Source organism: Protopterus annectens, chromosome 1.part0 (genome assembly GCF_019279795.1).
Source record: "Protopterus annectens isolate FY-2018-M chromosome 1.part0, PAN1.0, whole genome shotgun sequence".
NCBI classification, from domain to species: Eukaryota; Metazoa; Chordata; order Ceratodontiformes; family Protopteridae; genus Protopterus; species Protopterus annectens.
In genome coordinates, this window is record NC_056725.1 from 552,061,715 (window position 1) to 552,081,430 (window position 19,716).

Sequence of the window (19,716 nt, forward strand, 5' to 3'; positions counted from 1 at the left end):
GCTGGGGGAACCCTCCTGTCACCCTTCTTGCCTTTAAAAGGAGGATGAGACTGCCTCCTAACAATGGCCGATTTATTAGGATAGTTTCTCTGGAACTTTGGCACAGAAGAAACAACAATGTGTTTCAAGTCCTGTAACTCCATTCCTTTTTCCTGTACAGACTTGAACAAATCAGCTGCAGCAGCACCAAACAAACATTTGTTGTCCAGAGGAGCATCCATCAACTTAGCCTTAACATCATCAGGCAGAGGTTGAAGCTGTAGCCAGGAATATCTCCTCAACAGAGAGCCAGAAGCACCAGCCCTAAAAGAAGCATAAGTTACATCATAAACACATTTAATGGATTGGCAACCTACCTAGAGAAAAGCCCACAGACAACAAAGACGTCTTTCCCTCAGAAGGAAGCAGGCCAGAAATAACCTGGCAAGCCTGAGAAAGAAGAGACAAAACATATTTGGTCATAGGAGTCTGATAATTAACCACACAAAAGGCTAAGGTGGCTGAATTATAAACCTTTTTACCCAGCCTTTCCATAGTCCTGCTGTCCTTATCAGAAGGAATAACGTTGGTAGAAGGCAGTAATTTAGAAGGCTTGTCAGATGTCACAGAAACCACCGAAGGGTCAGCAGATGGACACTTGAAGTCTTCAGGCACTTTATAAAAATCTATCTGACTTTTTAGGAGCAGAGGACTGACAGTCTGGGGCCTGAGATACACTTCAGAAACTTGGGAACAATCCCATTTAAAGAATTTCATCATGGTTTCCACAAAGGAAATCTCCTCAAAATGAGACTCAGGATTAGCAGACTCCTCTTCCTCAGAACCATAATCCAAAGGAGAAGGAATCTGGGTAGAATAGGCCAGGGATTCCCCATCAGAATCCTCTTCAGAGGAATCCTGATCCCTAGACCTTTTAAGGGGGAAGAAGACCAAGAAGGAGCCAGAACAGAGACCCTCCTGAGGAGGCTTCAAGGCCATAAGAGCATTGAACAAACCCTGTGTAAAATTCTGTCATTTGCTTTGAGGGTCCTTGGGAAGAGAAGAAATATGTTTTTTCTTCTGCTTCTTTTTTAAAGTGATGTCTGCCTTATGAAAAGCAGAAAGCTCTGATGCTGGTCTACACTCAATAATTGTAGTCAGGACTTCCACCCCGACTAATACTTGAGAACCCCCCCCCCCCAGGCCCTTTGGTAATAATCAGCCCTGGTTCCCCCTGAGTGTCTGAATAGATGTTTGCAAAGCCTCTGAGGATGTGTGAGAAGCTGGATTCATGCCAGCCTCTGAAATGGTGGTGGCAGAAGAATCAAGCCCAGAAACTGTATGATCCTTTGGGCTTTCACCAGCCTCAAGAGAGAGACGTCTGGTGGAGGAGGCACCAGCCAAAGAATCCGACTTGACTTTTTTGGCCTTCTTCTTTAAAGACAGGTGACCCTCAGGCTGGGAAGTACCCTCCACAGCATCTTTTGGTAAAAGCTTTAGACTCTGGTTTTCAAGATAAATGGCGAAAAAGGAAAGATGACTATGTAAGGTTTTAGGAACAAAAGCCTGACATACTACAGGACATATGGTCTTGAGAAGCTCATAAACAAAACAAGTATTGCAGGAATTTGTCTCCCACTCTGGCATTTACCCTTTCTGGATGACATGAAACCCAACAACACAAATGCTAAAAGCAAAAAAGATAAGTCAAAAAACCCCAATCGGGCACTTATCTGAACGGTAACCAGCAATGACTCGGGCGACCAAACCAATGATCAAAGATGGCAGTCAGACTGGCAGCAAAGAAGTTCTAAGGATGATAAATCCGAACATCACCTTTATGCCCTATGCCTTCTGTGTGAAGCATACGTGTGATGTACTGCATATCGATAACAACCTAAAGGCTGTGGTATAACAGTCAGACATTGGATGCCCTTGGCAAGGGATCCCTCAAGTCAAGAATAATGCAACAGTGAAATGGAAGGACATCTTGTATTTCTAAAATCTGTAATCAAAGAGCTAATCATCAGCTCTCTTTTAGAGATTACAGTGTGTGTGTGTGTGTGTGTGTGTGTGTGTGTGTATGTATGTAATACTTACAGATACTGCTCTTATACATATATAGTAAATATTTCATTCCTTGTGTATAAGCATATTATTCAAAAGATGTTTACACTTTTTATTAATTCTAGTATTACAAGCAATCTTGACTGTATGAAAAAGAATTCCTGCTTGTTTAATTTGAATGTGTTTTTAGTCATTGCGAACTGCTTTTCTGATCTAAGTTTCACATCTTGACATTAGAATTTGACTACTGCATGGTAAAATGACAACTCACAGCAAACAGCAGCTGCTAAATTCCTCTTTTAGTTTCTCATTCATCTAAATTTTTTTAAACTGTTCTAATTAGTAACAAACATCTAACTTTACATCTTTCCATTAATATGTACAGGTAGAGTTAATAACACTATTGTGGTGCAGCGGTTGGCATTGTCACCTCACAGCAAGAGGTTCTTCCGTTCAATTCTTGGCTGAAGCACCTTCTGTGTGGAGTCTGCATGTTCTCCCCACGGTCGAATGACGTTAAAGACATGCAGGTAGGTGTGAGCGTGAATGGGTGTGCCTTCTTTGAAGGTTGGGCGTTGGGCTGGCAACTTGGCACCGTAAAAATCCACTGCCAATCATTAGTGGACCGGAGCTCTGCTGTGGCAACCCCTAACCGTGAAAAGCCAAAAGATATTACTTAGAGTTAACAACACTACAGCATAAGCTATTAACATTCAGCAAAATATAAGCAATTTATATTTCAGCAACATCTCAATATAAAACATTACCACAGCTTTTGTTTTACTAATTCTTCACTTCTAAGAAAAAAAGATATCATTTTGAGTAGATTTCTCACATATATACTTTAAAAAGAAAAAAAAGGAAGCTCCTTTGTGCTTTCACAGAAATCAGTGATGAACTTTAATCTAGTTTTTCTTCAGAACAGCTCAAGGCGGGAAGCAACGCAAGCAAGAATCCAACATTCTGACACAACTGAAACATTCTTTTATTCTCAAGCTTTTTTTTTAAGTGTTAATTGTGTCATAAATGACCTGTGAAAGGAATGTGTCACATAGGAACAAAGAATACAAACTCACTTTAACACTTCTAATTACCATATTACTTAGATCTGACACCCAGTTAACCCAGCAAAACACATACTAAGCAAAGTTAAACAAATGTATTTTTTATTTATTTATTATTTGTTAACTGGGAAAGTCCGACTTGGAACAAAGCCAATTTTCAGTGGAGGCCCAGGGAGAAATGCTCCAGATGCATGTCTTTGAACATGGGTGGAAATTGGAGCACCTGGAGGAAACCCACTTAAACATAGGGTGGACATGCAGACTCCACACAGAAGGCACCCCAGCCGAGAATTGAACCAGAGGGCCTCTTGCTGTGAGGTGACAATGCTACCGCTGCACATAAAATAAAATTCTTAACTTGCATACTCTTAAAGTCACCAATTCTATTGCTTATAATCTAATGACATTCTCTTACAGGAAGTATTTGTTTAACATTTATAAATACATTTACAAGTTTAGTAAAATTAAATATATTACATGTTTCACTGTAAATATAGTAAAACAGTAAAACTAGTCATTTATATTCCTTATCATGAAACATGTTTTAGCTTAAAATATAAATACATACTTACATACAATTTGAAGTGTAATGTCCAATACAAACTTTTTACTTAAAGGGTAAATCTGTTGTTTCAGAAAATAAACATCCTGTAATCAGAGAATAAAAGTCACTACTTTTTAAGCTTTTTAATTTTAGAAGCAGTTTTCCAGGGATTCAGCTCATTTTATCTCTTGAGGGATATATTGTTCCAATCCATTTCTTTAATATTATTAAGAATTTCTTTGAAGGTGCTCTCCGGGATCTATGTGCCCTTTCAATTCCAAAAGATAAAGTTTCTGGTAGATTTAATGCTTTATGTAGTGAGGTTGTTAAGAAGTTTATTACATTGTCTCCCTCATACTTTGTCAGGTATACCATAAATTCTAATGTTATTTCATCTCAACCTGTTTTCTGAACCATCAACTTTATCTATGAGCCAGTTATTTTGTTTTAAAAGAAATTCTGTCTGAGACTCACCTTCAGTTATTCTCTGTTCATTACCACTTAAAGCCTCTTCCATACTGCTGATTTGTACACTTTGTTGTTTCATAGATATTTCTAAATGTTCCACCTTCTTTCTGGTCTCTTCTTGGAAACTTTATATTTTGGTATCCAGTTTGTCCATTTTAAGTAATACAGCCTGCAAACTATGCATTAGTTACTGGGTGTCTTTTTTAACACAAGAATCCTGAGTACCATTTCTTGAGTGGCTCATGTTGAAGTCTCTTCTCTCTTAACCAAGCAGTTGAAATTATGACAGGAAAATTACAGCTTTTGAAGAACTTGAAGCTATAAATATTTTCTCTATTAATGAATAAAATTAGCTAATAAATATCTCCAATTCTTAATTTATTGATTATATTTTCTGTCAGAGAAAATTCTTCAGTTACAGAGCTTTCACCAGTTGCTGCTCTAAGTTAGCCATCTTGACCATGCCCCTGACATCAAAAAGCTTGATGTCCTAGCTATTTTATCTGGTGAATTTCTTCAAAAGAGTTACAGATGCTATAGACAGTGGCCATGCAGTGCATGCAGCATATCTTGACCCGGCCAAGCTGTTCAGCACCATTCTCCATACTGGCATTAAGCAAAAGCTAAATGCATTAAAAGTTGACCCACTGTAGTAAGATAGAAAGCAAAATGGCTAAAAGGCAGAACTCACATAGTGCACATTGCAGGTGCTTCATCATAAAGTATAAAAGTAACCAATGGTATTCTACATGGCTCAGTGCTCAGACCTCTCCTTTTTGGTATTTACTTTTTGTATGCCCAAGATCTTGGCAAACAGGGTTTGCTAACAATTGTAACTGGGGGGTGTTGTTAAGTCAGTCTATGACATTCAAACCCTCCTATTTTTCCTTACTTCTTCTTATGTAAATATGTACAATATTTTGCTTTTGCAATGCTTGCTTGATTGAAACAAATATGTTAAGTTCTATGTAAATGCAGTTTCCTGTATTCATGTATTATGTATGTTTACCTCTATGTATACTCACAGTTTGCTATATTCGTGTATTTTATTTATTAATATCATGCTGATGTACACTTGTCTGCTGAGCCTGCATCTGTGATGGGTGCTCTACTCAGATAAACAAAAATAAATACTAATAAATACATAAATACATAAATATTTGGGTTAATAGGTCCCTTTCTTTTGACCTTCATGTTATAATAGTTATTAGGAAATCATTTTAATTAGCCCATATAATTGCCAAAGAAATATCATCAAGGTTTAAAGAGGTAATCACTCCCTTACATTTTGTATTAATCTTCCCATACACAACAAGCCCACCTTTAATAATAACAACTCCTTTCTCTATTCACTGCCATTCAAGACTATAACTACTAAAGGCACTGTCAAAATTCTCAAAAGTATTCCATCAGATGCCCCTCCAGAAAACAATGGCCTCCACCCTTGGTTTATTACATGATGCAAAGATCACATTCTTGCTCGAATCATACACCTGTACTATAACTGTTTGATCAAAAGTGTAAGGCTCAAACTATGGGGAAAAAAAGCCAGCCTGAGGCCTATACCAAACTCCCCCAGCCCATCCTCAGCCAAGGCCTTTCAGACCCCTCCCCATCCTTCTAACCTCAGGTAAAATATTAGAAAATCTGGTCTATAACCAGCTCACCCACCACCTTCAAACATACATAATCTTGTCCCCTAAATCAGCACAGTTTCTGGTCAGTCCAAACCACATTGGTTCATAAGTAGGTACTAGGTTATTGGCCCTAGGGCCTATATAAGCCTAGCCAAACAGTATCCTGGCTTTCGCCACCCAAGAAAATTATTTTCCTGTGCCCCTGTCGAGCAGAGCCACAGAAGTGATTCCTGGGGTGAATTTACAATCTCCCATCCAATCGTCAAGATTTTTCTTGAACGGTGCTAATGAGGACCTTTGTTTGATATAGATAGGTAATTTGTTCCAGAGTATGGGAAGTCTCTGGGACAGGAATCTATCCCTCCAGCAAGTTCGGTTTATTGTGGTGACAAGGTTTAGGTCCCTAGAGCGTGTAGCTTGGAGGGATTGGGATTTCTTCAAGTGGAGCATGTCCAAAAGCTCTGGGTTTGACATAGCTTTGTATGTTAGGCAGAGATTGCCTCTGAGTAGGTGATATGTGACGGAGTAAAGCTGGAGTTTTTTGAGACGGTCTGCATAGGGCATCTGTTTGAGGCCGGCAATCCTCTTTGTGAGGTATTTCTGCGGCCTTTCCAGTTGTTGTAGATGTATTGTGAAGTACATACCAAAAGAGGCATTGTACTCTATAATGGGTCTAATGAGTGACGAGTAGAGAGGAACAATGACCTCTTTTTTCCTGGATGAGAAACCTTCTGTGATGAGGTGTGCCATGTAGAAGGATTTCCTGACTACTGCGGCAATGTGATTATCAAAGGAGAGACTACTGTCCACCTGTGTCCCAAGGTCTCTTATCACACTTTCAGTGTTAAGTAGACTACCGCCTATGTGGTAGCTCATGGGTACAGAGTTTTTACCAAAAGGGATGACAATGCACTTTTTGGCATTGAGCTTGAGGCCATGGCTTTGACACCAGGCATCTGTCTCAGTGAAGCCCTTTTGTAGGATGTCCACATCGTTAGGAGTTTTGATTATGGCTCCTAGTTTGCAGTCATCTGTGAACTTTGTTATCCAAAGACCTTCTGTGTTAGCCTGTACTTCAGAGAAGTAGATACTAAACAGAAGAGGACACAGGACTGAACCCTGTGGTACTCCACTTGTCACTGGTCTCAAGTTGGATTTGGAGTCTGCCACTTTCACAGTGTGGGTTCTGTCAGTGAGCCAGTTGGCAACCCATCTTGTGACATAGGGATTTATACCTAGTTTAGTGAAAGGTTTATCTATACTTCCAGAGTGGGGGTGGTGTCAAAAGATAATGACTGCAATGGGAGTAATTTTCATAGGCCTCTTTCAGACATTTGACACTGTCAACCATTCTGTCCTACTAACCTTCCTATCCCTACTAGATGTTGGAATTAGCCCCTAAGTCACACAATGGTTTAAAAACTTACAAACAGATCCTTCACATTACAACTTAGGCCCACACCCTGTTCTACTGCACCTGCATCCAGGAAGGCATTTTCAAGGTTCAGTCTTGTCCCCAGTCCTCTTCTCGGTATAAATAAACAGACTTCCTGCAGACCTCCTGAAAGTACCCATCTTTGTTATGCAAATTAAATGGTTATCCTCAGGTCAGGCTCTTCCAGAACTCACCATTTTTAGTAATTGGCTACTCCAAAGCAAACTTCTGATAAACCTCAAAAAAGTAAAGCTATGATATTTGGAACTCCCCAAACACTCAAGAAATACTCCAAGTAATCATCATACACAGTAATAATAAACCCAAACCTACATATACTTAGGAATCTGGCTAGATCCCACTCTCAGTTTTCACTTCTGCATCGAAACAAAGTTGAAGCCACAAACTTCTTTTCTGGGCTAAAAAATCTCACACTTATCTCCCCATGGTAGAATTGCTATATATAATCTGCAGATTAGTAATTCTTTCTCCAGGAAAGAACTCTACTGAACCATCCTCTCCAAGACCAAATGATTTGCCATCTCAATTTCTAGGTTTTCTTGTTCTGTCATGTTTCACAAATACAATTAATGTTTTGTAATCACACATTTATTTGTCAATTCTTTAGTTGCTCATTCTATTCCTGTTTATTTCCATCTCCTAAATCCAATCACTGCTGCATTTCCAACGGACTCTTGGTTCTTCCAGTGAACTCTTGTGCTTTTTTCTGTCTCTCAGGTATTTTCCATTGAAACAATGAAAAAGGTTTCACTGGCACAGTCTCTAAGTGGTCTTTATTACCAGAGGAACAAGAAGCATAATCTCCTTCTGTTTCACAGCTCACTTTTTGTTGGATGTTCTACATCCAAAAATGATTTTGTCCCTCCAGGAAAGAATATTCTGAAGATAACTGGGTATGGCAGATTGAATCTCATGCCTGCTTCTCGACATTCCCCTATTAGTGGAATAAATATACTCCTTTTCTGCCTGGTATACAGTGAGTAATCATTTTCCACAAACACTCTACTGTCTCCCACTTTTAGTACTTTGCCCTTCTGCCACAGATTTGTCAGAATCAATTCCTTCTGCTTGTAGGATTGCATCTTTACTATTAAAGGTCTAGGTTGCTTTCTCATAGCCAGGTTTGGAGCATACACATGAAGTGCCCTTTCAATTAACAACTCCTGCTGTGGAATACCAGTCCAGTTGCTTATCTGTGCTTTCATAAAATTAATACAGTCTGTTCCTTCCAGCTTCTCCGATATAGCAGAAAATCTCAGGTATTCTATAGGTGCTCTGTCCTCTAATTCTATTATTTTTTGAAACATCTGTTCTTCAGCAGTCTCATATTCAAGCCAGTCTTTTCTTCATTCTGACCTCTGATTTTTGCAGTTATATCACCTCATCTGAATATTTGTTTAAAGCTTCTTCCATTTTTCCAGCCTTTTGTTATTTGAGTTGATATTCTCCATCAGTGTTTTGTTTATTTTAATCAGCTGTGAATACAGTTGACCTATTTTTTCCTCTAGGTTACTGGAATTCATGTCTTGCACCAAAGATGGAGCTTGCATTGCTTTTAGCTGAATATCTGCAGAATTCTTCCCAATCAGTGTTTTTATCTCACCTTTTGTGATTGATTTTCTTTCAGGTTCCCTGAATTTATTTTTTGCTGGTATACAGGGAGTGCACTTACTAGCCAGTTACTGAAATTTACCCAAAAATACAAGTTTACTGGCACTCTCTTCTGAATTTCTGTTTTCACACTGGGAGAGCTGAAATTAAGCTGTTACTCTATGTGCAGCTATCTTAGAAGTCCCTGGGTACAAAGCCCTTTAGAGATTTCCTGCCAATAGAGAAAGGGAAGCTGAGCCCTGAAAGGACTGTGCTATGTATAAAAAAAATGTCCACACCCTGGCATAAAAACACACCAAAAAACAAAGGGGATGGAAGGAGCAGCTACTGCATAATACTGAACAAGACAGCCTTCAGATACCACTTTTAGTATAAACGAGTGTTCCATTTTGAGCCTGACTTGGTATATATGAAACATTGAAAATAGCTCCTTGCATATTGGAGCTTCTAGTTCTGATATTCACCTGGCTGTTGCCACTGGCACAAAAACATCACCTTCAGGACAGATGTTTAAGTGGTGCCAATAAATGTGATATCATTACTTTGTAGCTCTGGTAATGGTGTTGAAAATATTTCCATTTTAGAACAGAAACTGAGCAGCTATGAAACAAGTGAGAGGTATGGCAGACTTTAGTTTAGGCTGGCTGCTAATTTACCACTGGCACCCAAGTACAATGAGACCACAACAGTAAAACTACACAAACTATAACCAGGTATGTGTTACCTTCATGCATGTGATCATTTCATATTTTAGTGCAGGAAGCATTCTGAACACAGAGAAACCCTATAGCAGTGCAAGTCACTTTGTTCATTCATGAGTCAAATTAGTATGAAGCTTCTCAAAAACTGTACCAAGAAAATGGAGAGAAATATAACCATGACAGATGATGTACATGCAGTAAAGCTTCAACATCAAAACAAAGACAGTATATAGGCCTTGAAAGGATGGATTATTGAAAAGGGATAATCAGACAAATAACAACATAATGATGAAAAGTAAGGCAGTGCATGTGATTGGTAGATAGACATAGAATAGCACTATCAACACAAAAGTTAATGCACGATGTTCATGGTTGCAACCCGTGCCAGTTTGTATTTGATCAGAATGAAAATCTTCCCAAATTCCTACTATATACTCACTTTTTTGTATAAGGGCACCAAAAAGACTGTTTGTGACACATAGCACATTTTAACATTGCATGTAGCAAGGAAAGCATGTACTGAATCAGAATTTCATGACCCACATTTAGGCAGCCTTCTGAAAACAGGCTCATCTGGTAGATGAGAAATGCAAAAATTGGGAAAAAATCATTTAGAAAACAAAAGTTTGATTATCTAGAGTGAATGTGGATATGGAATGGTGATCTTTCTGAAAAAGGGAGCACCAATATCTGGATGACATTCCAGGATTTATAAAGTGCTAATTCAGCTGGAGTACTCTCACTGAGGATACGTGTTCTCAAAAATTATAAAATAAAAAGGATAACAGACCCTCAAAACAACACAGATGTCATCAGTGGTGTTCCACATGGCACACAAAATGACTCAGAAATCACCCACACTACCACTTAAAAAATGCTGGGGATACAGATGACAAAGGAAAAATACAATTGTAGGTGATCAGCCAGTCAGTAAAAACAGCAGTTACAGTCTTAAATCTGTACAAACAATTAGGTACGTGGATAAAGAAAGTGGAACACTAGAAAAAGAAAAGGACTCTTTGGGTGTGTAGGAAAAGCAAAAAGGGAACAATTTACACTTCCCTAAATCAGATTCCCCACTCACACGCACAGAAAGGACAAGCCAGCAGGGACCACTCACTCACATCGTCCAAGCCCAGCTGTGCCAGGTTAGATGCCTGAGACACTAAACAAACTTAGGTTGCCCAGGCCATAGCCAGGGCTTCATCCCTGTATGCTACTGCTGCTGTTTGTCCCAGTTTCATAAGTGCTGCATTAGGTTTACAATATGAAAGACATCTAAATCAAACAGAAACAGAAAGATGAAGTAAACCTGATGGTGTTATGCTTAATGCAAGCAACTTCTGTAGATAATTCTGGACATTGTTCACTGTTTTAATTTATAAAGCTGTTTTATTAATTTTATCTTTATTTTTTATATTATTGCTGACTTTATTCTAGTGAAATGTTAATATGTGTACTACTACTTTTGTTTTCATACAGAGCTTAGGATTAAACTCTTTAATAAGCTTGACACTAAAGCTGAAGCAACCTTACATCCAACACCTTTTGTCCTATCTTTACTACTATAGTGTTTCCTGCAAGCATTCTGTCCACAACCCTGTCCTGCTGTTTCCCTGTGGATTTTCTCTTAACACCACTCACCTCCTTTTCTACTTTAGTCAGGACAGTAAAACAATTCTACAATGTGGTAGTACCCACTGCATTATCAATGTTCTACCCTGAAGCTATTGAATTGCTGGGCTCTGCTGCTATGCATGACATGTTGAAATGAGAAGCTACCTAAATTATTTTATATGCATTTTGTTTGTTTTAGGACCATTCTGTTGTCAAGCATGACTTACTAGCATTGTGACATATTCTGCTATGTAAAGTAATTCAGTCTTATTAACAACTCACGCTAACTAATGATGTGCTGACAACAGCAAAGGTACCTGAAGGTAGGCGGAGCCTATGCTGCAGCTGGCTTTACCCCGTCCTCTACTTTATCTATATTGTTCTCTTTTACTGCTGTTGCTATAATAAGCTTGGACATTATCTGTTCCTTTTGGCAACTTTGTGATGCTGATATGATGTTTACCTGATAAGCTTCTTGTTTCACAAACACTGCATTTTACATTAGTGCATGTTTAAAACTGGTTGGTAGACCATTGGTGTAGACAGAGCGAGATTAAAAAGACAATGTAAGATTTGCAGAGAATCTTGCTGCCTAATTTCAGTATCTTGGGGTGAACGGAATGGAAGTTGGGAGTTCTTCAGTAGTAATACTGAATGCTCTCCAGAAACATTTCTATCAGTTTCTTTGAAACTGATCTGAAATAAAATGGCAGGAGGTGTAGGGGGGATTTGTAAAGGGTAGTGGTAAGGTATACAATGGGGAGGTGTTGAACAGAGTTTCAGCAGAGAAGTGGATTATATAATGCTGTAATGGATTACTGATGTGGTAAAATGTGGTCCAGTCTATAGCTCAAAGTTTGTTAATTAGCATATCAGAAAAGGAATCAGGGATGGATCTGAATATAACTGCTTGGAGCATGGCCTTAGTGGTTTTGAGGGACCAGATAGAGTGGATGGGACAATCATCTCTTAATGAACTTTGTAAAACCTACGGGTATAGTAATTTATGAGGAATATTTGTTCCTCAAGGGTGATTACTGTTGTTGGGCTAGACATGCCTCTCTGGTGGCACAGAAGGACAACGCCCTGACTACAGACCAGGGTTCAATTAGTGGTTTGGAAGTTTGATGAGGCAACAGGGAGGGCTGGGGGTATGCCCATTCTGGGGAGGAGGGGTGATTATGTGCGCATTCCCTATAACAGCCATGGCAAAGACTGTGATTATGTATGGGAGGGCATAGTCTAAGAAGGGAGGGGAGGGATGTATAGCTGGCTTTCACTGGAGGCGGGGCATGATGTTACATCATGAGAGAGTAAATAGCACCTAATTCCTAGGGGTACATACTGCAAAAGACCTAAGTTGGGCCACAAACACTTTCTAGCTTATAAAGAGAGCCCCACAGAGTCTCCACTTCTTTAGGAGACTTTGTAGAACTAACCTCTCCCCACAGGTCCTACTTACCTTCTACAGAGCCACGATGTAGAACTAACCTCTCCCCACAGGTCCTACTTACCTTCTACAGAGCCATAATTGAAAGCATACTGACATCATTATTGTCTGGTATGGAAATTGCTCTCAAGCTGATTGGAAGGCACTGGATAAGATCTTTAAACAGGCCACAAAAATCACTGGCTCCAACCTTCAATCCCTACAGGACATATATTCATGGTAGAGTCCGAATACTATTGAGGGATATACACCATCTGGCTTATGGACTGTTCAAACTCCTGGCAACAAGGAAGCACTACAGAAGCATTTGATGCAGGGCATCCACATTCCATAACAGCTTCTTCCCACATGCTATCAGACTGCTGAACAACAAACCCATAACCTAACCTGCTAAATGGGTAAAACATTACTTATGTGCAATATGTCATTGTTATTTACATAACTCTCTGCATACTTCACTTTATACACCTTTACCTGCACTATGAAAACTGTAAGTTTTTGGCATATATTGGTGGTGGGTAAGTTTTTTACATATGTGCCTCCATTTATTTATAGTACTGTTTGTTATATATCCTTATAGTTCTACTATGTCTGTTCCTGTTGTTTTTGTATTGTTTTTGTTTTTTCCTGTAAAAGCTTTCACAAATTTTTTTTACTGTATTTATTTTTAGTATTTTACTTTGATTTCTATTTTTAGTATTTTTAAATTATTATTAATTTAATCTATCTTCCTTCTGTAAACTGTAATTTTATGGTACAAGCCTGAGTATCGAAATTTTGTGCAGTAATACGCACATTTTCCTCTGTGTTAATCTGTATGGCAATAAAGTTTACTTTAACATGATCCCACTGCACTACTGGCCCCATGACATCACCACATAGAGAAAGGCTGTGGAAACCATGGGTAGGCCATAAAAGTTGAAAAAATGGCAGAAATAGGACAGCACCCCCCTGCAGACACTCTTAAGATCAATGTTGGCCTTGGTCATAAATCAGTATTAGTCCAGGAGTGGATTGGAAGCAATTGTAGATCTGGCTTTGGACATGAGGCACTCGGGATGGCTATCAGAATGAAGCAGGGTTGCAAATCATCCCCAAACACAAAAGTTACACATGTTATGACAACAATGGTCCTTTTGCCAGGCTAGAATATGGCCTCCCAATTAATGCCCTCGCTTGACCCATCATGCTCATTCCATCAATCCGCTGAAAATAAAACTTTCAAATATATAAATCCAACAAGCAACAGAGAGCAAAACTACATTACAATAAACACGAGCAACTGGCTCTCTGTGTCATCTAGGGCATATCTTCACCCCCCCCCCCATCAACAAACTTAGGATCAGAATGAAATCAAAGTTACTCTTTTAGGGATAGAGAATCCATTCAGTTAGTAAGACCACCAATTACTCTTTCCATTTCTATAAAAAAAAAAAAAAAACATTCTCCAAAATTGTACCCTGCTAGTTGGAACAGCATCCCAGTTTAGATCAGAAGAGTTGAGCAACTTCAAATATTAAGAATATGTTCTTCATCTGTAAATATGTTGTAAGTATTTGCTATGTCAAATTGTTAATCGCTATTTAATCCAGTGCAACTACTCTCTGTTTATTTTACTGTGGAGCTTTTCTCCCCGGGCCTCCGCTGAAAATGGACCTACGTCCAGTCGGACACTCCCGGTCAACAAATTTAAATAAATAAATAAAAAAAGCCTGCACAGTCTCATCTTGAAAAAGAAATTAAATGCAACTGTGAGGAGGTTGACTAAATCCCCGTCTATTTTAATGTATTGGTGCTTTTTCATTTAATCTGTTACTATTACTTACAATGCTTCAAGTGTACAGACTGTTACAGCTTGGCAACTTATTGATTTAAACGTTAATATTTGTAGTTATGCTTGTTACAGTACTTTCTTTATTCGTGGATTGTATGTCTGTTCTAAACACTTGTTAGTTGTATTTATAACATCTCATGTTTGATTGTTGCCTTTGCATTTATGTCCAGGGTCATGGCTGAAAGGAGGTCCTTCATCCAGTTCACTTACCTGTTTAATAAATGTTAAACAGGTAAAATAAACAGGCACAAAATGTATCACTATGTAAAGCATACATGAGACAAACACTACAAGTTTAACACTCAGAAAAGGATGATGATCTAAAATTACTCATCCTTGGTGTCATCCTTTGGGAGTCTGCCAGATCGAGGCAATCAAAATGGACAAGCGATTGTGTTAATGAATGAAGTAGGAAGATTCTTGCATTTCTGGTGACAAGCAAAAATATCGGAAGACTTACAACCAGAACACTCTTTCTGGGAAAAAAATAAAATGTCCTTGGTGGTGGAACTGAGCATCCTGTTTCTTGCAGCCCTGCCCACAGAATTTACTAATGGTGACACAGACTCTTCTTACCTGTAGCAGATGTCACCAGCTACTAGCCCTTATTAAGTACCACCACAGCCCATAGCCCTGTAACAGAGAAGGGACTTTATTTGGGGATTAACAGTATACAAGTAATAACACAAGCCTAAAGAATTTTACTTTGCTTCAGTCAGGAAGAAAGGATCAGTAGATTGACCAGTGACAAAAAATGAGGTACCTGTCCTTGGATTCAGGCTCTGTGCTGGGGTATGGTAGTTAAACTAGTAGTGTACATAATTTGCCTATTAAGGCTTTTAAACAAAACTGCATTTTTTAAATAAGGAAATAAATTAAAGGAAAGGTGATTATAAGTCTAAGTTCTTTGTTTATATCACAGGTTCTCAGAAGACTCTCCTTGAGCCTGTTCCAGATATCACAAAGTACTCCGGATGACCCTATAAATATATAGATAACTAGATACAGATGTATAGATATATATGTTTATATATATATATATATATATATATATATATATATATATATATATCTATATATAGTACACTTTTTTTGGTGCAGAGGTAGAACTACGGTCTCCAGCACTACGTCTTGTTCTGCTTAACTGCAGTGAAACATACCTTCACTCACTACACTGTATTCTGTTTGTTCCGACACCAAACAGTACCGAACAGTTAATGTTACTAACAAAAAGCATCTCAGACTTGCTCTTCTCCTGAAAAATGGCCTGGTTTTAACTTATATTTTACATAATCCTTGTAATTACGGAACTGCTATGCTATGATATGCTTGCATACCTGTGCAATAAGGTCTCCACTATTTTTTTTCTTTTATAGTAATGGTCTCTAAGTGGCGATTTAGCAGTTGTCATATTGTTCTGATCAGTAAAGTTTTGAAACTATATTACTTTCTTCTTACTGAGTACTTTGACTCTGTGAGCAAACAAATTAGGATCCCTCCAGCATCTCAGTCCCATTACAGGCAACTTAGCTTTACCATATTCATCTGTTCAAAGTCATTCATAATTTAATACGCAGTTGTGAAACACTACTTTGTAATTCATCTTACCTTGAACAGCTAAACCAGCTAGCCTGATTCCATGGTCTACAGAGCAAAGCAGACGCCCATCCAGAAGATCTTTTTTCACTTGAAGATAATACTGATACCTGACAGTGAAACAAAACAAACAAAAAATATGAAAACATCTGGCACAAAATGGCCACCTAAGACCTCTTATTTGCTGCAGTAAAATGAATTTGTTTAACAAAGGCCCTTATGGGTAAAATGACACTACATTTTGAGGCCTCTTACATTAAAGCTGTAGTATTAGAATGACAACAAAATACCATTTGTGTTTACCAATGCTTTCGGCAATTATGGTTAATTCCAAAAATGTAATCAGATTTGCACCAGTACATGATATTACCTAGCCTATGACAATTCTACCTATGATTCTGCTCCAAACTATATAGCCCAGCAGGCCTGCAAGGTGAGCTTCATAACACTCAGTTGCTCCACTGTGACATTCCATGGGGACAGATGTCTAAAGACGTTTTTTGAAGTTGACTACCAACTTCTTCCCTCTGATGCATACTATCTCCAGTTTAACTTGGCTAACTGCTATGTAGTGTAACACTAATATACAAAAACATCAACATAACTAGATTCAGACAGACTTTCAAGATGGCAACAAATGATTCAGCAATTGTAATCTACTAGTAATGGCATATGATAAAACACAGGAAACATTAATACTTTTATAAGCAATCACACTCACTTTTTATTTCATTTCCTCGTGTGCTCAAGAGATGTTCTTCTTTACTCCAAAAGCATAACAAGACATAATATAAAAACAGGTGCATTACTTGAAAGGTAGCACATCTATAATACTGTTCCGGCTACAAACTCACCAAGTAACTCTTACCACAAAAAAAGTATTCACTCTGTCACTCTTTAGTGCAAATTTGCCTAAATTTAAATGTCTTCTCCTTGCACAGCTGTTTTCATTTGTAAACAGTAGAGCGACTTAATCTTCAACAAACAAAAGCTTTCTTTGTAGCAGGTGTCACGTCAAAAGCTCATCCCATTACAGTGGCATTAAAAATACCATGGAAACTGTGGCAGGTGCACTTGGGTACATTTAAATAGAATGCAGGTGCCATTACTTCAACAACGCCTACAAATATGCATCTGTTCAGGGGCATAGAAGGTCTAATATTTATTTACATTAACAAGTACAGTGTTGCAGCTTTTGTAAATAATTTAATTTAAAATGGTCACATGGCCATGATATATGCATATGAGCATGCAGGGGCTGGTTCATGACTTCTCACTCAAAGAAATGCAAATCTTATTCACTGAGCACTTTGTTTTGATCCCCGTTCAGAAGACAGGGAAAGAAAAAGAATTTGGGCTTGTAACTAGATAGTGGAATAGTGTAGTACGCCTGTAGTAATTGCAACATTAAGGAAGCAGGATATGCCTCAAGTCACTGTATAAAGTAGTTTTGCATCCATTCAATATGCTCAGAAATAATTTCATGTTGCCATAGAGTGTTAACCTCATTAATACATCACAAAACAAAATATGTTCCTATCACTTAATTTTATATATGTACCTACTTTAGATGTCAGCATTTAACTGCTTCATTTAATTTTATTCTATATGGACTGCCAGTATTTAAAACGTTTTAACATTTAAAAATAAACAGCATACATCCAAACCCAACTCAAACCTTCAATATGATGATGCTTAGCTGAAAAGAAAAATATGCCCACCTCATATACACACAATTTATTTTGTGAAATTCAGTTGCAAGAATGTGCAAGACAAATCTACATTCATAAGACATCCATTACAAAATCTAACTGAAACACAAATTTTAAAATGCAAGCAGATATTTGTTATTCCTAAAAATTTTAAACTTCAGGTATATTTCTTGTTCTTCTCAGCCTTCCTTCTTGCAATACTTTTTAGCCTTAAGGTCTTAATTAACCTTACTAATTGGTGTCACACTGTAGACATTTTACCTGGCGCTTGATCACAGTGCATACCTTTACTCAAGTATTTAACTACTATGTAATGCATGCAGCTTGGTGATTACACTCAAATATCTGTACAAGGAGCGTGGTGATTACACTTAGATATTTGTGCAGGGAGCATGGTGATTATAAGTGCACCGAAAATGCCGTTTGCTGAACTGAATTTTTGATGAACTAATAATAGGGACCCCCTTTGCATTGGTCATGGGTCAGAAAGTGCAATTGCTCATAACCATAGAATGTAGCCATACTGCAATAAAGGTAGTGAAATCACACAGCAAACTGACAAAAATGTCAAGTAGTAGATGAAAAGAAAAGGCTACACTAACTAAAGTGCTTCATAATCAAAGACTAAAAACAGTGTAGTCATGGCAATCACAAGGGATATAAAACATTTTACAGTTACACACGATAAAAATAACTGAAAATGAAGACTTCAAGAAGATAAGTTATTACAGACATAATGGGAAATAAAGCACTTTTCACACACACACACACACACACACACACACACACACACACACACACACACACACAACAGTAAAGAAAACCAAGGGAGAGAAGTAAAGGCAAACGTGATTGGAATTTGACAGAAAACAATGTTGAAAAGGGACTGCCAACACATATTTTTGCACCATGTACATACAGGAAGAGCAAGAATGCTTACCAAATCCATGCTGGGTGATGAATCTGGGTAAGGAAGTTAACTCCAAAATCAAAGATGCACAATCCATTGGGCCCTGTTAGAATTCGTACCTAGTTATTTACAGAAAGTGTAATGCCACTAACTGACATTTTCAGCAAATTACAGGAGGAGATTAAGGTTTCCTAGGAGTTTTAAGAAGAAAGACCTGATTCTCCTTCACAGCAACCGGACCAAAGCAGAGTCTAAAAACTGTCAAAATGTCAGACTCAGATCTTCTTCAGGCACAGAGGAAAAATCATAGCATGTTTTGCTTGCAATACATGCATTAAGGAAAGAGTATTCATCCACTGGGGCATAGCACTCAAGGCAGCATGGATTCACTACATTTAGGGCAGCACACAGGCTCAGCAGTTAAGATGTCTATCTCATAGCTCCATGGGCAGGGTTCAGTCCTGTCCTCTGTATGCAGCTGGCATATTCATCTACGTTTGCATGATTTTTCTTCATGTACACCCAGTTTCTTGCACAAAACATGTAGCTTTATGGGCTGTTCCAAAATAGTCAAACAGATACTATATTTAACCCTGCCCTTGTGGCCTGAGTTGGGGCTAGAAAGGGGTCCATGACAACTAGTTCATGTACTTGGTTAACAAATTAATAAATACAATTTAAAAACTGAAGGTCATAACAGATAACAGTTTCAGAGTTCTTTGGATGAGTTACCATAATACTACTTCAGAAAGTGGCCAAGGGCATGTTTAATTTAGTAAACACATCAAAAATACACAGAATAATTTCTGGGGTGGCAGCATTTGTAAAGTATTTATCAAGCAATATGGCACAGAAGGTCACAGTAGGTAGAATGCATTTCAACAGAAGATGGTGAACAATGAAACACCATAAGCATAAGTAGTAGATCTTTCCTAATGTCACTGATACGCTAACATAAAAAAAAGAATTGGAGTTATGCATACAAACATAGCTGATATGTGAAAAGATATATAAAGTATGCAAAGAAACTTGTCTCACCTAGAATAATGACTTAACATAGCAGCTTATAT

General features: G+C 38.1%; 1 protein-coding gene across 1 annotated transcript in view; it reads right to left on the reverse strand.

Moving 5' to 3' along the window:
- PTPN14 (protein tyrosine phosphatase non-receptor type 14) overlaps window positions 1-19,716 on the reverse strand; it is a 1,716,286-nt gene that overhangs the window by 569,540 nt on the left and 1,127,030 nt on the right. The window contains exon 6 of the mRNA XM_044061300.1: window positions 16,037-16,134. Coding sequence (XP_043917235.1) covers window positions 16,037-16,134 — 98 coding nt within the window. The remainder of the gene's footprint in view (window positions 1-16,036; window positions 16,135-19,716) is intronic.